The sequence below is a fragment of the Silene latifolia genome, chromosome 8 (genome assembly GCF_048544455.1).
Source record: "Silene latifolia isolate original U9 population chromosome 8, ASM4854445v1, whole genome shotgun sequence".
NCBI lineage: Eukaryota > Viridiplantae > Streptophyta > Magnoliopsida > Caryophyllales > Caryophyllaceae > Silene > Silene latifolia.
This window is the reverse complement of record NC_133533.1, coordinates 5,996,534-6,018,319: the sequence shown is the minus strand read 5'-3', so window position 1 is coordinate 6,018,319 and position 21,786 is coordinate 5,996,534. Positions and strand designations below refer to the sequence as shown.

At 36.3% G+C, this 21,786-nt stretch overlaps 5 protein-coding genes across 5 annotated transcripts; all 5 read left to right on the top strand.

The window, feature by feature from the left end:
* The first annotated feature begins 1,938 nt into the window (after window positions 1-1,938).
* On the top strand, window positions 1,939-2,931 carry LOC141594504 (putative F-box protein At1g30930). The gene has a single exon (XM_074414520.1). It carries the CDS (start codon window positions 1,939-1,941, stop codon window positions 2,929-2,931), a length of 993 nt encoding a protein of 330 aa, XP_074270621.1.
* Window positions 2,932-4,963: 2,032 nt separating this feature from the next.
* LOC141594503 (F-box/kelch-repeat protein At3g04660-like) lies at window positions 4,964-6,100 on the top strand. Its single transcript, XM_074414518.1, has one exon. The coding sequence runs from the start codon at window positions 4,964-4,966 to the stop codon at window positions 6,098-6,100; it is 1,137 nt and encodes a 378-aa protein (XP_074270619.1).
* A 1,410-nt stretch (window positions 6,101-7,510) lies between these two features.
* LOC141594502 (putative F-box protein At1g53550) lies at window positions 7,511-8,683 on the top strand. The gene has a single exon (XM_074414517.1). The coding sequence runs from the start codon at window positions 7,511-7,513 to the stop codon at window positions 8,681-8,683; it is 1,173 nt and encodes a 390-aa protein (XP_074270618.1).
* A 2,774-nt stretch (window positions 8,684-11,457) lies between these two features.
* LOC141594501 (putative F-box protein At2g02030) lies at window positions 11,458-12,669 on the top strand. Its single transcript, XM_074414516.1, has one exon. It carries the CDS (start codon window positions 11,458-11,460, stop codon window positions 12,667-12,669), a length of 1,212 nt encoding a protein of 403 aa, XP_074270617.1.
* A 1,799-nt stretch (window positions 12,670-14,468) lies between these two features.
* Window positions 14,469-15,644, top strand: LOC141594499 (putative F-box protein At1g32420). The gene has a single exon (XM_074414515.1). The coding sequence runs from the start codon at window positions 14,469-14,471 to the stop codon at window positions 15,642-15,644; it is 1,176 nt and encodes a 391-aa protein (XP_074270616.1).
* Window positions 15,645-21,786: the final 6,142 nt, after the last annotated feature.

Below are 21,786 nucleotides of genomic sequence, written 5' to 3'. Positions count from 1 at the left end.
AGCCCCGTGCATCGCACGGGCTTTCCAACTAGTAATAAAATAAGAGTAAAAAAATTGTGTGGGTTTGGTAATAGGAGAGAGAGATAGAAAAAATAAGGGTAAAAGTTACCAAAAAAGGAAAGGAGAACATTAGTTGAATAATCCGTTTCGGAAAAGAGAGAACATTATAGCGAATTGGAGGGTGTAATATTTAGTTCTCCATCTCATTTAAGGAAGGATGGCGATAGGACGCCACCCGGTGGCGCTGAATCTCGGCGCCACCTTAACTAAAAAAAAGAAAAGAAAAAAAATAAAATGTTAATTTTAAAATGCGAACAATAAAGTATTGGACCAATAGTAAAAAAATAATAATAATGACTTGACGAGTTTCGAACTAAACTTTACGTATTTGAGTTATGCGCAACTTAGTTTAATTTAGTTAAGCTCAATTTAGCTCGGTTATTCAATTTAGTTAAGTTTAACTTGGTTCACCATCCTTCGAAATCATTTTGTTTAGCTTAACTTAGCTCAATTTAGTTCAGTACCGCTATTTTAGATATAACTTTATTTTAGATATAACACTTGTGTATTTTAGATATAACTTTATTTTGACAATATAATATTTTATAACTATATTCCAACATATAGTTTTGACATCAATAAAAATTATGAAATATTAAATGTCGCGATACAATTCAGTTCAGTACCACTATTTTGACTGCCTATGTTCAGTTCAATTCAATTCATTAACACTTGTGTATTTTAGATATAACTTTATTTTGACAATATAATATTTTATAAATATATTCCAACATATAAATTTGTCATCAATAAAAATTATGAAATATTAAATGTCGCCATACAATTCAGTTCAGTACCGCTATTTTGACTGGCTAAGTTCAGTTCAATTCAATTCATTAACACTTGTGTATTTTAAATATAACTTTAATTTGACAATATAATATTTCATAAATATATTTCAACATATAATTTTGTCATCAATAAAAATTATGAAATATTAAATGTCGCGATACAATTTTAACATATTATATAATCCCTCCGTTAGTACTTTGTTTACCTTTGATTTAAATACCATTCACGAATAATAAAAAAATGCAAGCAAATCACCTACATAACACAAATTTTCATTTGTGACGGACATTGCCTACATAAAGGGAGCAAGAGAAAGCAAGATGAGTATACTTTACCATGTTTATCGTCTTAATTTATAATATAACATGACGGTCCAATAAAAATATCTGTTTCAACCACATTAATTCGCAAAATGACATTTAATATTCAAATTCAACTTAAACAAATATAAAAAAAATTAACAAAAACTGTATAAGGGTTCGAACTTGTGTAGTCCTTACCCTTGTTGCAGTAACAAACCATCCCGCCAAAGCCTTTAATTGGTTTCTATAGGGCATTCGGTATTATTTATTAATTGTTGCTACTCTTTGGTACAACAAACGAGCTAAACTGATTCCACAAAAAACGTGATTTTGCAGATTTTTTTTTTAATATTTATAATTATTATTGTTATAATTAATTAATAATGTTAACTTCCTATATTACCCTTTTATATTATTTAATTTAAATTTCAAATTTAGATGGAGGGAAAGCCAAATAAGTAATAAATTTACGATAATATCCCCGGTGGCGCTCAAATTGAGCGTCACCGGGTGGCGCCATCTCATTTTCCTTTAAGGAAAGAAATACTATCAAACCTAATAGTTTCCGAATTGTGTTATCTGGTTATTTGGAAAACTGTTTGTGTTTTCTTGCCCATAAAATAGTATAAATACCCTTTGTAGCCGCCTTAATTACTATGTTTTCAACACAATTACTTTGATCATAAGAAGTTTAGTGTTGTTTCTTTCATATAATTTTTAATTTTGATTGAAAAAATTAATAGCTGTCTTAATTAAGTGATCTTGCGAGTTTTATTGTTCAGTTATGAATACTTGCATGGTCGATAGTTCCATTGGGATGAATGTTGAGCAAAAGATTGAAGGCCAAGTTAGAAGACAGAAGAGCGATACGAGCGATGTATCATTTGCAGACATTCCTGAAGAAGTTCAGATTGATATCCTATCAAGGTTGTCATCCACGTCACTGTCGAGATGCAAGTGTGTTGCAAAACACTGGAATGATTCATTAACTATACAAGCATTCTTGCTTAAACGCTCGATTTCATATAATAAACATCCTAAACGCGCTTTTGTGGCACACTCGACTAGTTATCAAGAGGGCTCCGTTGTCTCATTTGAGCTCAACGATGACAACACCCCAAAAACGACGATTAGGACTGTAGAAACGGCAACAACAACAACAACTACCCCTATGATCAGAGGGCGGCATGTATATTTCAATTATTTTCTTATGAAAAATTCTTTTGACATGTCCGATATATGCAACGACCTCATTTGTCTCTTTCAACAATCTTCAACGCTTGTCGGTCTCTTAAACATAAGAACCGGGGATTTTATCCAGCTTCCTGCAATAACAAGCATCAAGTCGGACGTGTATGTTTTCAGCTCTTGGTACGCATTAGGGTTTGATCCTGTACATAACGTTTTCAAAGTTCTTAGTATTATTTACAAAAGAACAAGCAAAGTGTGTACTAAAAAGGCCGCGATATTAACTGTTGGATCGAAATATTGGAATCCAATCGACTGCAATTGTTTACCTAGTTCAGTGACTAAGAGCTTTCCGTGGCTGAGTACGACCAATAGCCTTTGTCTTGACGGAATGATATATTGGGTCCACGTTAATAATGTCGGTGGGCTAACCATTACTGCTTTTGATTTGAATCGGGAGACATTCAGAGATCACGAGCTTGCCACGACATCTACCAGAAATGGGGTATTCAGGTACTATTTGACATCGTTGAAAGAGCGCCCAACTCTGTTCGTTTGGAGTCCGTACTACGGTGAAGAAGTAGAATAGTGGACATTATTTAATCATAAAAATCCGAATGCAGCTTGGAAGAGCAGGAATTTAACTAAACATAATTTTCCCGAAATGTCACCTTACGACCTTCCTGGGGTAATTGTTACAGAATTTCGCATTATAGTAACATGTTATATAGTTCTCATCTATACGGAGTTATCATTTTATCTTATGAGAATTTAAATTTTGTAAACTATTGCTATCATACAATCGTTTGTAGATATCACAAATTTTATGTTCCAGTAATAGAATCTCAGTAATAGCAGATCTCGATAAAAGTGTGATACCGATTGCAAATATCACAAATTCTATGTTCCTGAACACTTTACACACATCAATACAATCTCAATACAATCTCGTCAAGGTGCGATATGGATGATCAACAAAAGTAGAAACCTATTTATTTATATTCTTTGCGGGAAGTATTTTAATCATACATGTACACATTACCCGTCTCAGTTAATTGTTTACGGAATATTTATATTCTTTGTGGAAAGTATTTTAATCGAAGGTACACAAATGATTGGGATGGATGAGTAGTTTTATTGGACAATTAGAAACAACCCGAAAGTTAAGACATGGGTTCATATGTAAATCAAGAGAAAAATAAAACCCAAATACAAAAAAAAAAAAAAAAAAATTATAATACCATCCATGCTCAGCAAAGAGATGAAACAATGGGGAAAATTGAGCCTGCAACAAACCCAATTAAGAAATAAAATTAAATAATTAAAAAAACAATTCAAAAGAAAAGAGAGAAAGAAGAAAAAAACAATTTGTAAGGAGTCTGTTCGGTGGGGGAGTGCCAGTATACCCAGTAAACAGTCAATCGAGTCGGTTTGGGGTCGGGTTAATTGCGGGTCGGAATATTTCAAGTACTTTTACCAGGTCGTTTTGGACCAGAATTAGTTTAGGTGTGTTTTAGAGTAGAGTAAACATTACCCGACCCGACTTGTCAACCGTTGATTATCGGCCCAAAGTTGACCCGACATGAACTTAACCGAACCAAACCCGTCACCGACCCGACCCGCTTTGACCCGGTCCATAACCGACCCGAGCGACCCATACGAATTATTGTATTCTGTGTGAACACCTCCCAAATTTTCAGTCAATTTATTAGTGTCATAACTCATACGAATTATAAAGCTTTTTGGATTATATTATTGTTCCGGGTGTAATTCCAGAGCAGTTATTTGTTACCACCCGTGCTTGTAGAATGACGTCTTTGGTTGAATCCTCCTTTCGGTCTCCTGAAACAGTGAACAAACTGAGGGCTCGGCTTTGGACCGAGCGAACTCACTCCGACGCTCAAGTCAGTAAACTTAAAGAGATAAGTTGTTGTTACTTGGCGAAGTATATTTTGTAGAGAGATAAGGAAGATATTACCAGATGAATAGTGATTCTTAGGTTAAATTGTGGATCCTTTCCTCAATGAGGGTTGAGGAGTATTTATAGACTTTCACCTTTTGTCACGTAGTGGCCAAGTGGCCAAGTGGCTAGCAGGCGGAAAGACCATTCTACCCTCGGCCGATGAACCCATGGCAGGCCGGCCGAGGGGTCTTGGATATGAGTACGCGGATATGTGCCCCGGCTGGCTGGTTGCCTGGCCGGGACCCAGGTGACAGGCCGACAGGTTGCGTCGGCTAGGCTGTCCAAGGTGTTGACTTGCTTTGGATATCTTTGACCTTGCTCAATATGTTGACTCGGTCAGCGGGTGCAAAATATGCCCCATCAATTATATCGTCTGAGATCTGATCATTCTCGGCCTCTCGGGTAGCCATTCTAGTCAATTTTAGGTAATGTTGTATACATATACGGAGTACTTTATATGGTTTTCCTAAACCCTAGCCCATTGCTATGACAATTACAGTTTGTGGCAGCTTTTATTTATTCTCGGCCTCTCGGATTTTTAGGAATTGCCCAATTGTTCAAAAATCTGCGAGGTTGTTTCTTTTGTGTTCTTTCAAGGTCTTGATTTCGTTATTACAACCGTCTTAGTCGAGTGATTTTGCGATTTTATACTATCAATATGAATGATACCGGGATTAAATTTGAAGACTTACCTGAAGAGCTTCAGATTTATATTTTGTCACGGCTGCCACCGAAATCATTGTCAATATGCAAGCGTGTTTCCGAACACTGGAATACATTAACCATTCAGGTTTTCCTGCTTAGACACTCTATTTCATATGATAAACATTCGAAACTTGCTTTTGTGAAATACTCGACGACACAGGGATATGAATCGGTTATCTCATTCGAGCTCTGCGATAACACCACCACCAAGAGAAAGACTATGACTGTACCGAAGACTACAAAAATGAGACTAGAGAATAGCGGGACAATAGAGGAGTTAATAAAAGGGCATCATCAACGTCTCTTCTGCAGGCACATGTCCAATATATGCAATGACCTCGTTTGTCTCGTTGGTCGGTTTTCACCGCTTGTCGGTCTTTTGAACTTAAGGACCCATGATTTTATCAATCTTCCTGCAGTACCTACACAGAATTTGGGTCGTACCAGATATTGGTGTGCATTAGGTTTTGATCCAGTAAATAAGGTATACAAGGTCCTGAGTATCTATGGTGGAGGTAAAGTGTGTTCCAATTCCAAGGCCGCGATATTCACTCTTGGACGATCTAAACATTGGAAACCGGTTGAGTTCAAATTTCTACGTTGTGCCGTGACCATGAAGTGGGATGATTGGAAAAACAACAATATGTTTTGTCTCGACGGAGTGATTTATTGGGTTAATGATTATGAAATTCATGGTACTAGAGTGCTAACCGTGGTTGCGTTTGATCTGAATAGTGAGGTGTTCACAGAATACAAGTTTGATACGATACCCATCAAAGACGGTGAGACAATCAGATACTATTATTTGACATCCTTGAAAGGGCACCCGTCTTTGTTTATCTGGAAGAAGGAAAGTGATGAGATACAACAGTTGACATTGTTTAACCATACGTATCCGAAGGTGACTTGGTATAGAAGGAGTTTTACTGCAAACGATTTTCCTAAAAACTTCCCTTATGGCCGTCCTGGGACTTTTGTTGCAGGAGGTAGCATCCTGCTACAATCTGTGAAGCCGATTGAAAGTTCCGTGGAACCCGAAGAGCAGTCTTGGTATAAATGGTCTGATCTTGAGAATTTCGATATAGACTAATGTTCGCTACAACTTTGCTCATTTATTTCTCTTTTTATTTTTTTGTAAGTTTCTTAGGCTTCGGGATAGAAATCATATCATTAAGTGTCAGGTTAACTTGTTACTGTAATAGGATACCTGCATAGATGAGAAGGTTGAATTATCGAAGATTTTAGTTTATAAACATTGTTACGATAATGATTTATTTTCTTAGATTAAAATATTTTTATACAATGGAAAAAATTGATTAATCCATCAGGTTCATGGATTGTCTCGACTGTGATAACCATTTAACGATTTTCTTCTTTATTTCCGTTCCAACACATCATTAAATTTTACGAACAACGGTTCGGACTCTTTTCGTGATCATCATTATATATTACGTCCAAAGAGGGATGCAACCTTAATCATTATACATGCTTTGTTAGCTCAGATTAGTTCACGCAGTAAACAGGTCAATCGAGTTGGTTTGGGTCGGGTTATTCAAATCAAACTATTTTTCAAGTCTTTTTAACATGCCATATTTAGCCCAGATTAGTTCAAATATTTTCGAGTCCAGTAAACAGGTCAATTAAGTCTGTTCGGGTCAGGTTTGTTTCAGGTTGAGTTATTTTCAAACGGATTTAATGGATTATTTTGGATATGGGATAGTTTAATTATTTTTGAGTCGAGTTATTTGTATACATAATTATTATACAACTTTACTATTTCTTGGGTCCGCTTTGGGAATGGGTTCGGGAATTCGTGCCTGATTAGCTGTTTTAGGTTTACTTTTTATTTCGTGGGCCGAGGATTGAATTAGGATAATAATTAGGAAACAACTATTGCGTTTGTCTTGTCGAAATAAGCGATTTGAAAAAAAAACTCGTCGAAAACGGACACTCGAGTACAAAGTTATGGCCGCTAAAGTTTTTCGTTCTTAATAGTCAATTTTTATCCCAATTTAAATCGTCGTTATTTATCGTTTATGTTATCAATCGTCATCTAACAGAGGTAAAAAGTTCATTAATTCGTTAGTTCAATATTAGTTTTTTGATAATTCATCGATAATTAATACGATAATTCATATCTAATTTAAGTTCCGTCACTTATTTTCGATTAATCGATACAAAATAATGTTAGAAATATATTATGGAGAGAGAAGGGCAAAGTTGGAAATTTAAAATGAAAAATAGGGGCGAAATGAGTAATATAAGGGCAGAAGCCGCGAAATATAGCAATTTTGTTCCTAAACCCTAGCTGTGACAATTACCCTTAGTGGCTACCTTTATTTATACTACTCTCCGATTTTTAGGAATTACCCAATTGTTCAAAATTTGCTAGGTCCATTCTTTGACCTTGCAAGGTTGTTTCTTTTGTGTTCTTTCAAGGTCTAGATTTCGGTATTACAGCCGTCTCAGTCGAGTGATTTTGCAAGTTTTTACTTTCAATATGAAAGATAAAGGCTTTAAATTTGAAAACTTTCCTGAAGAGATTCAGATTTATATTTTGTCACTATTGCCGCCGAAACAACTATCAAGATGCAAGCGTGTTTCGAAATACTGGAATACTACTTTAACCATTCAGGCTTTCCTGTTTAGGCACAATCTTTCATATGATAAACATTCAAAACTTGTTTTTGTGGCACACAGGATGATTGATGGATCCAGCTCGGTTCTCTCATTCGAGCTCTCCGATAACAACACCCCAAAGACAACAAAAATGAGTGTAATAATAAAGAATAGCCGGAGAACGGATGAGGTAAGCACAGAGGAGGTAATAATAGGGAATCATGAATGTTTTTCTAATTCTCTCCGGTACCATGGAGATAGTCTCATGTCAAATATATGCAATGACCTCATTTGCTTCTTTGATTCGTATTCACCGTGTTTTCGTATTTTTAACTTAAAGACCCAGGATTTTATCCAGCTTCATGTACCAACTATAAATAGAAATAGCGCGCCTTGGATTAGATATTGGTATGCATTAGGTTTTGATCCAGTAAGTAAGGTATACAAGATTCTGAGTATTTATGGTGGAATCAGAGAGTGTCATACCACGGCCGCGTTATTCACTCTTGGATTATCGAACCATTGGAAACCAATTGAGTACGACGTTGTACGTCCTACAGTGACCATGAGTGGCAATTATTGGAGACTCAAAAATATGTTTTGTCTCGATGGGGTGATTTATCGGGTCGACAACAATGAACTTCTTGGTGATATCGTGTTAACTGTGGTTGCTTTTGATCTGAATCGCGAGGTGTTTAGGGATTACAAGCTTGTTCTGATACCCATCCAAGACGCTGAGACAATCAGATACTATTTGACATCCTTGAAAGGCAACCCAACTCTGTTCATTTGGAAAATGGGTAGTGATGAGATACAACAGTTGACATTCTTTGACCATAAAAATCCGAAGGCGGCTTGGAAGAGAAGGATTTTTACTGCACATGATTTTCCCAAAAACTTTCCCTACGGCCGTTGGGGGGATTATGTTGCAGGAGGTAGCATCCTGCTACACCAAGTGAGGCCGTTTAAAAATTCCGCGGAAACCCAAGAACAGGATAATTCACGGTTGTCTTGGTGTAGATGGTACGATCTTGAGAATTTTGCCATAGACTAACATATACATGCTCCATTTGACTATGATAGTTGGTAAAACTTTGATCAATTATTTATCTGTTTTAAACATAAGTTTCTTTGGTTTTTGAAATTTGATCGAAAGTCGATCTTCTATAGAAATCAGATCATTAACTGTCAGGTTAAGTTGTTACTGTAATAGCATAACATGTTTTTTGTTACACCAATTTTAATTCTCTTGTCAATTTCTTTCTTACGGATCGATAGCGAAGAACGGACAGACAAACTATGTGGTTCGACAGACGCTCCAAGCGTGTGCACAACATGCGGTCACAAAACATGTCGTCAAGACCGACCTTGATGTCACTGGGGCAAAGTAAAACAACCCCCAAAACCACGATGCACACAAGTTTTATTCTAACGCCGATGAAATAATTAGTCAAACTAAAACAAAAGTTCCTTTACCATCAGCTCTACTCCAATGTATGGATTCGTTACTCGTAGACCTGTCAAACCAGTCGAACGAGCGGGTTACGGGTCAGGTAATTTTGGGTTCGAATAAAATATGGGTCGGGTGTATTTCAGGTCAAATCTATTTCGATTTCGAGTCAGGTTCTGGGTAAAAAAATGGGCCGGGTGTATGCGACTACTCGGGACGGAGTAACATGCTTGCTAGTTGGGCCGTGTGTATGCACATAAGGCTGAGTATCGGTCCAAGACCGGACCGAACCGTACCAAAAAAATTTGGTCTTGGACCGGATCAAACCCGAAATATTTGGTCCGGTCCGGTCCGGTCTTAGGACGAAATGGACCTAAAACTAGTTTTTTCACTATTTCGTACTCTATGATAATTACATTTTTATTCTGTTAAATAAAATGCATTTAAATAATTAAATGGATAATATTTTAATGATTACTCTTTACAAATATGGAATTTGGTCCATTCGGTCCGGACCTAGATTAACCGGTCTTGGACCGGACCAGACCAAAGACCGAAACTTGAAAAAATGAGGATCGAGGACCGGACCAAAATAATTCGGTCCGGGTTTGGTCCAGAACAAATAATCCGGTCCGGTCCATTTTTCTGACCACTTACAATTTGTGTACCAAAAAAAAACAACGATATTTGTATAAGGCTGTTGTAGAACTCTTAATTTTATTGTAAAACGGGGTCTTTTAGGTAAACATTTTCTACATCAGGGTTCAATATGGTTATTTGGATTGGATCAATTTTTAAATTAAATTTAGAGTAAATTAACAATTACTCCCTTCTATAAACCACTTTTCTAAAATAACTCCCTTATGAAAACTTTTTAATAATTTACTCTCATAAAATAGTCTCAGGTCAAAAATTGCACCCATTTATACTTTCAGGTGAAAAATATTTTTTTATGACCGTTTTGCCCCTGGTGTATTCTTTGTTCTTTTGTTATGTCATCATCTTCATTCAACCATTCCTCTTATTCATTGGACCACCATTTTCATCACCTCCTTCGACCTTCCTCCTCAAATCACGACATCTACTCTCCCCAGCAACACCACTCTCGACATCGGACCACCATTTTCGTCACTTAATTTCGCTCACATGCATGTCCAACATTCTTCTTCTGCCACTCAACATCATCAACTACCATCACCATCTACTCTGCCACTCGACATCATTCAATCTTAACCCAGAAAAATTGTGGGGAATAACTTTCTGGGTTTGATCAATTTTTTCATTTCCCAATTTCTCATTTCTTCGGTTGTTTTATTTTAGTGTCCATCACTACTTATCCCCATTTATTTACAAACAATTAAAATAAAAACAAGGATTGTGCTCTTCTTCTCCCCCGTTCTTCCTGTAGACAAATACAATGAAAACAAAACTCAAACACTCCACCTCACCTCACCTCCACCTTCATTTATTTACTATGAACATGACAAAGAAAAAATATATAAGCCCAAATCACATCCATCTCGTTCAAACGAGATCAAGTATCCAGAAAAAATTATTGAATGCGAAACAATTGGGTTCTTATAACCCAGAAATTAACCGCAATTTTTCATTTCCCAATTGTTTTTGGTCAAAAAGCAAATAAATCATTGGATGTGATTTTCCCTATTTTGCCCATAATCCTACCCATTATCAAATTCATAACTCTAGTGAGTAAAAAGCAAAGATTATGGAGCAACTGTTAGAGTTTGTATGAGGAAGGAGGCTGGTACGGCGTGCAAGATTGAATGTGTTGGTTGTAGATCTGGGCGTTGTAGTAGTGGGAGTCTTGGGGTCGGTGTGCAGGACGTCGTGGGTGGCTACTCAAATGTGCGCGGTGGTGGTAGTCGGTGTTGGTTGTGGTGGGTGGTGGTGGGCTGTACAATGGAGAGGAAAGAGAGTTAAAACCTTGAAGTATATAACAACATAAGGGCATTTTCGTCATTAAATTGGGTTTCTAACCTGAAAATTTGAAAACTGACGGAATATGTCACCGGAAAGACGAAATGGGTGCAACTTTTGAACTGAGAACATTTTATGGGAGTAAATAATTAAAAAGTTTTCATAAGGGAGTTATTTTAGAAAAGTGGTTTATAAAAGGAAGTAATTGTTAATTTACTCTTAAATTTACTAAACCTACCCGTGCTGACCTGCCGCAGTAATTATGATGTTTCACCTATATGCATAAAATACTTTGATCATCTATTAAAATTCAGACTTCTCTAATTCATTCTTTCTACCATGCAAGGTTGATTGTTGTTTCTTTCTTATTCTTTTGCGGTCTTGACGATCAAAGTAACCACCGTCTTAGTCGAGTGATCTTGCGAGTTTTAAATTTCAATATGAATGATGCATCATTTGTCGGCATTCCGGAAGAACTTCAAATTTATATCTTGTCACGGCTGCCCCCCAAGTCACTGTCAAGATGCAAATGTGTATCGAAACACTGGTATACCGCGTTAACCGTAAAAGCATTCTGGCTTCGACACTCCGTTTCATATGGTAAACATCCAAAACTTGCTTTTGTGGCATGCTCGACTGTTGAGGTGAAAAACAAGGTTCTCTCAATAAAGATCAACGATGACAACACTCCCAAAACGACGGCTGTCACTGTAGCGAAGCCACCAAACGTATGTGTAATGGTTGTGAATTGTTTTTTTACGCCAACCGGGGGAACGGAAAGTACTGAGGAGATAATAAGAGCGCAAGACGTATATTTAACTGATTTTCATAAAATTAAATATACTTGTATGTCCAATATATGCAATGACCTCATTTGTCTCTCTATTGATTCTTCAAAGCGAGTCGGTCTTCTAAACATAAGAACCCTGGATTTTATCCATCTTCCTGAAGTAACTGAATCTGAGATTGCTCTTGGATTTTGGTATGCATTAGGGTTTGATCCTGTATCTAAGGTATTCAAGGTTCTGTGTATTTATTCCGAAATAAACATGGGATATAATACCAAAGCCGCAATATTAACTGTTGGATCCAAATATTGGAACCGAATTGAGTATGACTGTTTACCATATTCACTGATGTGTTCTTTGTATACCACCCATCCTTTCTGCCTTGACGGAGTGATTTATTGGGTCCATGAACATGACATTCAGGATGATATGAATCATATGACTATGAGGCTGAATGTTGTTGCTTTTGATTTGAATCATGAGGCGTTCAGTGAATATCGTGACCTTGTTGTGACACCCATCGAAGACGTTGAGACTTACGGATTTTATTTGACATCCTTGAAAGGTTGCCCAACTCTCTTCAGTTGGAAGATAAAAAGTGATGAGAATCATGAGATACAACAGTTGACATTGTATAACCATAAAAATCCGAATGCGTCTTGGACTGCAAGAAGCTTTATTTCACAGGATTTTCCTATGATGTTCTCTTACAGAATTAATGAAACGAGTGTATATGTTGTAGGAGGTAACATCCTCCTACAATATGCAGAGTCGATTCAAAGTACAGTGATATCCGAAGAGCAGGATGATACAAAGTCTTCTCGGTATATATTGTATGACCTTGAAAATTTCGCCGTGAAATAGTAATATTAATACTCCCTCCTATTCTACATAAACTTCTCTCTTTCCTTTTTCATCTATTCACAATACCTTCCTTATTTCCTTATTTAGTAAAGTTTTATACTTATTTTAATCATCTTACCCCACAACAATATCCCCCCTCACCTCACAACAATACTTATTTTAATCAACTTACCCCACAACAATACATATTTTAATCACCCCACCCACAATAATATCCCACAATACCTTCCCTCTCTCCAATTATCAAACCCCACTACAATACTTTACCTTATTTTAATCCCTCTCCTTAATTCTAGTGCCCCCATGAATAGGGAGGTTTATCTAAAATAGGAGGGAGTATAATATACACTTATATTGCCCTTTTTGACTTTGATGGTCACCAAGGTAATTAAAACTTTGGTTATTCATTTTAATTTCATGCTACCTGGAACAGATTATACATGATGTATTACTTCCTATGTCCCGGTCATTTGTTGTCCTTTTCCATTTTGGGTGTCTCAGTTATTTGTTGTCTTTTCTATATTAAGAATGAAGTTGATGAGTAATTTGATCATTCACACTCAATTTGTTCCACTTGTCATTTAGCAATTGACCCTCTCCTCTTTCCTTGATCTTTGTACCAAAACCAAAGGACAACAAATGATCGTCTGTTTGGTATAAGGCCACTTCTAAAGTAGAAGTAATGAATTTTGTCGATTAAGTTCATTGAAATACTCCAATTGAATTCCGATTTTCCCTTCAAAAGAACGATGAGCTGTCACACGAGAATCATATTTTCCTTGTACGAGTAATAAGCAAGAAAATGTAGGCTTCCACTATAAGACGAGTGAATGGGCCAAATGCACGTAACCTTACTCATTCATGTGTTCACAACACCACGAGACTATCACATCAAACCCTTATAACTTTTTTTTTTCGCATTATAAATAAGTTAATTACCCCGTTGCAACGCACGGGCATTCAAACTGGTATGTCAATAATGAATATTAGGTCGAGAGTGGCATTCAGGTCGTTGTTATGTGGCAATTTCGGGATCCCATCAGGTCTACTTTTTTAGGAAAAGCCAGAGGTGGTTTTGTCTATTTCTTTTAGGAAAGTATTGTAATTAGGAAAGTTGTAGCATGGTTTCCGAAATCTGCTTTTGTTAGTATAAATAAATACCCTTTTCGTTTCGTGTCCCATCTTGTGTCCCACTGCGTTAATATTCTGACACCTCATCCTTTGATATTATCTAAATACTTGATTTTAATGTTTGTTGCTTATGTGTCAAATGGAGAGATAGCGGGACACAAGATGGGACACGAAAATGGGATAGAGGATCCTCTGTCCCATTTTTGTGTCCCATCTCCTGTCCCATGCTCTCTCCTTTTGACACATAGACATAAAAACCACATATATGACATATATATTTATTATTATTTCCTAGGTTGATGTGTCAATCAAAGAGTAGCATGGGACAGGAGATGGGACACCATATGGGACAGAGGATCTTCAGTGGTCAATATTCGCATATAGAAAAGGTTATTAGTTTCCGAATTGAATTCAGATAATTAAGGAAAATTGTTAAAGAGTTTTGTCCATGACCGAATATGTTGAAGTTTCCTAATAAGGATAATTAAGGAAAGTTGTTCATAGGTCGTCGTCTCATACAATACCTTTTGTAGACGACAATTTTTTGATCATTAATCATTAACAAACATTAACGTTGTTATTTTTCGGTTCTGTCAAGGTCTAGATCGAAATATATTCAACCGTCTTACTGTCTTAGTCAAGTGATCTTACGAGTTTTCACGTTCAATATGAAATATCCATCATTTGGTGACATTCCGAAAGAGCTTCAGATTGATATCTTGTCATGGCTGCCACCGAAAACACTGTCAATATTCAATTGTGTTTCCAAACGCTGGAATACTATTTTAACCAAACACGCGTTCGTGCTTAGACACTCTCGTTCATATGATAAACATTCAAAACTTGCTTTTGTAACACACAAGCTGATTGGGGGATATGACACGGTACTCTCATTCGAGCTTTCTGATAATAAAGATCCCGATAGGTTGAATATGACCGTACCAAAAACAACAAAAGTAATTTTCACGGAGAATAACAGGACAACGGAGATAATAATAGGACATCATGAAGGTTTTACGGATACTCTCTGGCGCAAGTACAATTGTAATATGATGTCCAATATCTGCAATGACCTTATTTGTCTCTTTACTAGTTTTCCAAAGCGTGTCGGTCTTTTAAGCTTAAGGACGAGGGAATTTATTACTCTTCCTGCAGTACCTACAGTAGGTACTGCAGGTCGTATCACACTTTGGTATGCATTAGGTTTTGATCCAGTAAATAAGGTATACAAGGTTCTAAGTATTTATGGTGGAAGCGAAGAGTGTTGTACCAAGGCAATGATATTAACAATTGGATCGAAACATTGGAAACCGGTTGAGTATAAATATTTACATTTTGAAGTATCCATGAACTCGCGTTATTGGAGAAACCATAATAGGTTTTGTCTCGATGGAGTGATTTATTGGGTCAATGACAATAAAATTGATGATACTAGCGTGCTAACCGTGGTTGCTTTTGATCTGAATCGCGAGTTGTTCACAGATTACACGCTTGATACGATACCCATCAAAGACGTTGAGACAGTCAGATACTATTTGACATCCTTGAAAGGGCGCCCAACTGTGTTTATCTGGAAAGAGGAAAGTGATATGATACAACAGTTGACATTGTTTGACCATAAAAATCCGAAGGCGGCTTGGAATAGAAGTAGTTTTATTGCACGTGATTTTCCTAAACAATTCCCATATGGCAGCAGTTGTACTTGTGTTGCAGGAGATAGCATCCTGCTGAAGCCGTTAAAAAGTTACGTCAATGCCGAAGAGCAGCTTGATCTATCAATGTCTTGGTATATATGGTATGATCTTGAGAATTTCGCAGTAGAGAAATCGGATCATTCAGTCTAAAGTTAACTTGTTACTGTTATCAGTAGTGCTGATTAATTACTTCGAAGATTTTAGTTTATAAACATTGTTACGATAATGATTTATTTTCCGAGATTGAAATATGTTTATACAATAGAAAGCGGTTTTTAATTTGGAAGGCCAGATGGGTCATTCATGCCTATGTTAAATTTCAGTAGTGCATTGTCTGTACTGATTATATTAGCAGGTCAGGTTTCATCGATTGTCTCGGCCGATTATTTAAAATTTATAGCATGCTATTGATCAGTTACTAATAAATAGCCATCATTATATGGAAAAATTGTTGGTCAGTTACCAAGTCTGAAGATTACTAAAGCTTCAGCTGTGCCGAAGCAAAAACGTGCACTTACACAAGTGTGCAACGCCTAGCTAGCTGCTCTGTATCTAATATCAGCAATTGATTCCCGAATAATCCTACTCTTATGGTCTGTTTGGCATGGTCAGATACAGTAAACGCGTAGCTGTGTACTTAATTTTATTTTTTATGAGAAGTATTTTAATCGAATCTACACAAATGAACGATTGGGACATAGGAGATAATTTAATTCGACAACTCAAAAATAAATGAACTAAGCCACGACGAATATTATAATGATACCCACCTGCTACAATATGTGAGTATCATTCCAACTCCAAAAAAAAAATATTTACTTCGTGGTTGGTAAAGTCAGGAAAGTCGGTGTTCATGATCTGGGTTTAAATCTCACTCGTCAGTATCAAAATTTCTCGTGTGGCTCACTTTATACCCAAAAAAATAACCCATTAAAAAACCCGTTAAAACTAGTTACTTTCCCTTATCTACACGACTACATATAGACTCTGTTTGGTAAAACTAATTGAAAAGGTAGCTGAAACCTGAAACCTGAAAAGGTAACTGTTGATAAGGTAGCTGAAAATTAAGAACTAACAAGGTAGCTGATTATATAAAAAAGTGTTTGGCAAAATAACTGAAAAGTTAACTGATTTTGATGAAATGACGTAAAATGATATTATAATTATTTAACAGTATAAATTTAAGGGGTAAAAACGGAAAATTATATCAAATAAGGTACCTGAAATCTCAAATGCTTCTCTAGGTAGCATTTCATTTCAGGTAGCTTATTTGGTTAAATATGCTACTTGCCAAACACTTACAAAAAAATAAGGTACCTGAAATTTTGGTCAAATAAACTACTTTGACCAAATTAGGTAGCTAAAATGTCTTGTCAAAGGTAGCTATAGTATTTAAAACCCATACATAATGCAATTCATGGACTATACAACCAGTTGTATATGTTGTACGGCGTAGAATCTGAGCTTTGTAATAAAGTATCTGAGCTTTATGTTAAAGAATATGAGCTTTATTAGAAAGTATTCAGTTCATCTATTTACACATTAAAAACATGAACTTTAAATTAGCTCAGAAAAAATACATATGCGATGTGATTTAATCCAATACGGTCCGAATTGACTAACTACTAAGTTAGCAACTACTGTAGTAATTATCTACAAAGAGAAAGTAGTAAATTGCCCCTAAACTTTTGGGTCGTGGCATTATGTACACAAATAGGATTATACATCCAGTTGTACCATAAGCATGGTACAACCAAGGTATAAGAATTTGCTGGACCAAATTTTTTAGGTCCGGTCCTAGGTCCACATTTTTTCAGGTGTCGGTCTTCAGTCTGGTCTAGTCCAAGACCGGTTTTAGGCGCAGACAAAATTTTCTACTTTTAAAGACTAATCATTAAAATATCATAAATCGATCATACTTTTATCTTTAAATTCCAATTAATATTAACAATTATTTTCATAAAAAGAAATCGTCTAAATCATTCAATGCAATTGATATAATGAAATATAAATATATTTATCATATTCGAAATAGTGAATAAATTAGTTTTACATCAATTTCGATTTAAGACAGGATCAGACCAAATATCTCGGATTTGGTCTGGCCCAAGACCGAAAGTTTTATGTCCGGTTTCGGTCCACGAAAAATTTAGTTTCGGTCTTCAGTTCGGTTCAGCCCGATCTTGGACCGATGCTCAGCCCTAAATTTCCAGTCACTTTTAGGTAATACAAACTATTTTTTTGGTTCCGCTTTGGATATAGGTTTGGAAATTCGGGTCGGATTAGTTTTATTAGGTTTAGTTTTAAACTTTTAATCAGTGGGATGAGGTCGTGACTTTTTCAGAGTTGAATCAGGTTAATTAGGAAACAGTCAAGTGTATAGTTTCCTAAACCCTAGCTGCGTTGCGTTTCCTGGTCCATAACTCTCCGATTCTCAGGGAATTGCCGATTGTTCAAATGTAAGGTTCGTTCTTTTATCTTACAAGGTTGTTTCTTTTGTGTTCTTTGAAGATCTTGATTTCGTAATTACAGTCGTCTTAATCAAGTGATCTTGCGAGTTTTAACTTTCAATATGAATAATACGGGATTTAAATTTGAAGACTTTCCGAAAGAACTTCAGATTTATATTTTGTCACGGATGCGATCGAAACAACTGTCAAGATGTAAGTGTGTTTCGAAACACTGGAATACTACTTTAACCCTACAGGCTTTCATGTTTAAACACTCTCGTTCATATGATAAACATTCCAAACTTGTTTTTGTGGCACGCATTACAAGTAATGGAAATTCGATTCTCTCATACGAGCTCTCGGATAACACGAGAATGGCTGTTCCAAAGACAACAAAAATAAGGATGACGTGGAAAAGTACATTGGAAGTAATAAAAGGGCATGAAGAACATATAGCCGATGCTCTTTCGAGCGGGCAGATGTCCAATATATGCAACGGCCTAATTTGTCACTTTAATCATAAGTCAAGGCATCTCGGTCTTTTAAACATAAAGACCCGGGATTTTATCCATCTTCCTGGAGTAACTAGAGAGGGTGATCGGGCTCCTATGAGATTTTGGTTTGCCTTAGGTTTTGATCCGGTAAGTAAGGTATACAAGGTTCTAAATATTTACGGTGGATTCAAAGAGTGTGGTACCAGGGCCGCGATATTGACTTTTGGATCGAAACACTGGAAACCAGTAGAATATAAATTTCTACGTTCTCCCGTGACCATGTACCGGTGTTTTTGGAGAATAAACAATATGTTTTGTCTCGATGGAGTGATTTATTGGGTCAACGATAATAAATATTCTGATGCTAGCGTGTTAACCGTGGTTGCTTTTGATCTGAATCGCGAGGTGTTTACAGATTACAAGATTGATACGATGCCCATCGAAGACGCAAAGACCATCACATATTATTTGACATCCTTGAAAGGGTATCCAACTTTGTTCATTTGGAAGAAGTACAGTAATGAGATACAACAGTTGACGTTGTTTAACCATAAAAATCCGAAGGTGGCTTGGAATAGAAGGAGCTTCATTGCAAATGATTTTCTCAAAAATTTCTCATTAGGCCACTGGGATTGGGTTGCAGGAGGTAGCATCCTGCTCAAGAAAAGTTCCGTCAAACCCGAAGAGCAGGATAATCCATTTGTGTCTTGGTATACATGGTATGATCTTGAGAATTTGGCGATAGAGTAACATATACTACATTTCCCTTTGATGATCGGTTAAAACTTTTTAATCATTTATTTTATAAACATTGCTGCGATAGTGATTTATTTTCTGAGACGAACAAACACAGATCGAGAGAGCCTGAATTCATAATTTGTTAATCACTTCCGATGTAGACAGGAAAGCGTGTTTTGGATGGCCTATCGAGTCATTCATGCTTATGTTAATTTTAGTAGTGCATTGTATGTACTATGTATTTGTGTACTTTATTCTATTCTTTGCGAGAAGTATTTTACTTAGGTTTGTTTTAGAGTCTCGTAAACAAGTCACTAGAGCCCGTTTTGGGTAAGGTTGCATCTGGTCGGATAATTTTCAATTGGTTTTAGTCGGTCGTTTGGGATACAAATTAGTTCAATAATTTTAATTTGAGTCAATTACAACCTTTAACGTAATGCTTTACTTTTTTCTGGTCCATTTTGGATACTTAATAGAATATAATATGTAAATATTCATTTTAGAATACACTTGTAACATAAATGAATGTAATCGCTTGCGTTATCATCCATATGAACAGAGTATTTACAAGTACAATTTCAATGTAATGTAATTCGTAATCTACCAAATTAAGGAAACCTAACAGAATAATTACAAGATATAGAAAATATATCCTAAAACGAATATTTACATATTCTATTCTACTAGATATGGGTTTGGAAATTCGGGTTGAATATTTACATATTCTATTCTATTAGACGATCAGGTAACCATTTCATAATTGAATTCGGATAAGTTTCCTAAACCCTAGCTGTGTTGCGTTTCGAGGCCTATAAGTATCACAATTACCCTTTGAGGTTCATTCTTTTTACCTTGCGAGTTTGTTGTTTATTTCGTGTTCTTTTGAGCTTGCGAGTTACGGAGTATATGGTTATTTGCATAGTTGATAGTTCCATGGGATTGAATGTAATGTAAAAGATTAAAGGCATATTCAAAAGACGGAAGTGCAGTACGAGTATTGGTGCATCATTTGCAGACATTCATGAAGAACTTCAGATTGATATTTTGTCACGGTTGCCACCGAAACCACTGTCAAGATGCAAGTGTGTATCGAAACACTGGAATACTACGTTAACCATAAAAGCATTCTTGCTTCGACACTTTGCTTCATACGATAAACATCCAAAACTTGGCTTTGTGGCATGCTCGAGGTATTCAGGGGAAAACACGATTCTCTCATTAAAGCTCAACGATGACAACACCCCTAAAACGACAACCTTGACTGTAATAAGGCCAGCAGAAGAACTTACGAGTATATTTGTTGGGAGTTATTGTTCTATGAAAACCGGGGGAACGGAAAATACTAAGGAGATAATAAGAGCGAAAGATGTATATTTAACTGATTTTCATACAAGTAAATATTCTTGTATGTCCAATATATGCAATGACCTTATTTGTCTCATCGATTCTTCAAAGCGAGTCGGTCTTTTAAATATAAGAACCCTGGATTTTATCCATCTTCCTGCAGTAACGAAGTCTGAATTTGCTGTCGGATTTTGGTATGCGTTAGGGTTTGATCCTGTAAATAAGGTATTCAAGGTTCTGTGTATTTATACTGAAATAATAAACAAGGGATTTAATACCAAGGCGGCGACATTGACTGTTGGATCGAAAAATTGGAACCCGGTTGAGTACTATGACTCGTCTTATTCGCATGGTGCCAATAATTTCTGTCTTGATGGAGTGATTTATTGGGTCCATCAAAATAAGATCGATAATGTTTTTGTAATAACTGTGGTTGCTTTTGATTTGAATCGGGAGGTGTTCAGAGATTACGAGCTTGTTGTGACACCCATCGAAGATGAGACATTCGGATACTATTTGACATCATTGAAAGGTTGCCCAACTCTCTTTAGTTGGAATATAAAAAGTGATGAGAATCATGAGATACAACAGTTGACATTGTTTAACCATAAAAATCCGAATGCGTCTTGGACTAAGAGGAGTTTTATTTCACAGAGTTTTCCTATGATGTTCTATTGTAGCAAACATAGAATGTGTGTACGCGTTGCAGGTGGTAGCATCCTCGTACAATATGTTGAGTCGATTCAAGGTAGCGTGGAATCAGAAGAGCAGGATGATACAAAGTCTTCTTGGTATATATTGTATGACCTTGAAAAATACGCGATTTGACATCTTTGAAAGGGTGCATGCCCGACTGGGTTCAATTGGAAGGAGGAATGTTGGCTTATTTTGTAGGATCTCGATCTTGGGCAAACCCGAGCAAGTGTTGTACAGAGTATTATTTAAACGACGTTACAATGATGTTTTACTGCGTATCTTCTTAAATTGAAATATTGTTATACAATGAAAAAAACAACATTAGCCCGCCTTAAAGATTCAGTAAAGGGTGTAGCTGTGTAGGCGTGTAGCGCGCGCGCTCTAAAAATAATAATCATATGTAAAGTATAAAACAACATTAGCCCGCCTTAAAGATTATCACTTTTGATTATAATACGAATTAATGAGCTGATGCACGGAAGTTACTCATGTGTTAATAACACTAACACTGTAAGAGGCTATTTTCAATGACGGACGATGAAAACTGAGTCGAGATTTGTGATAAATGGC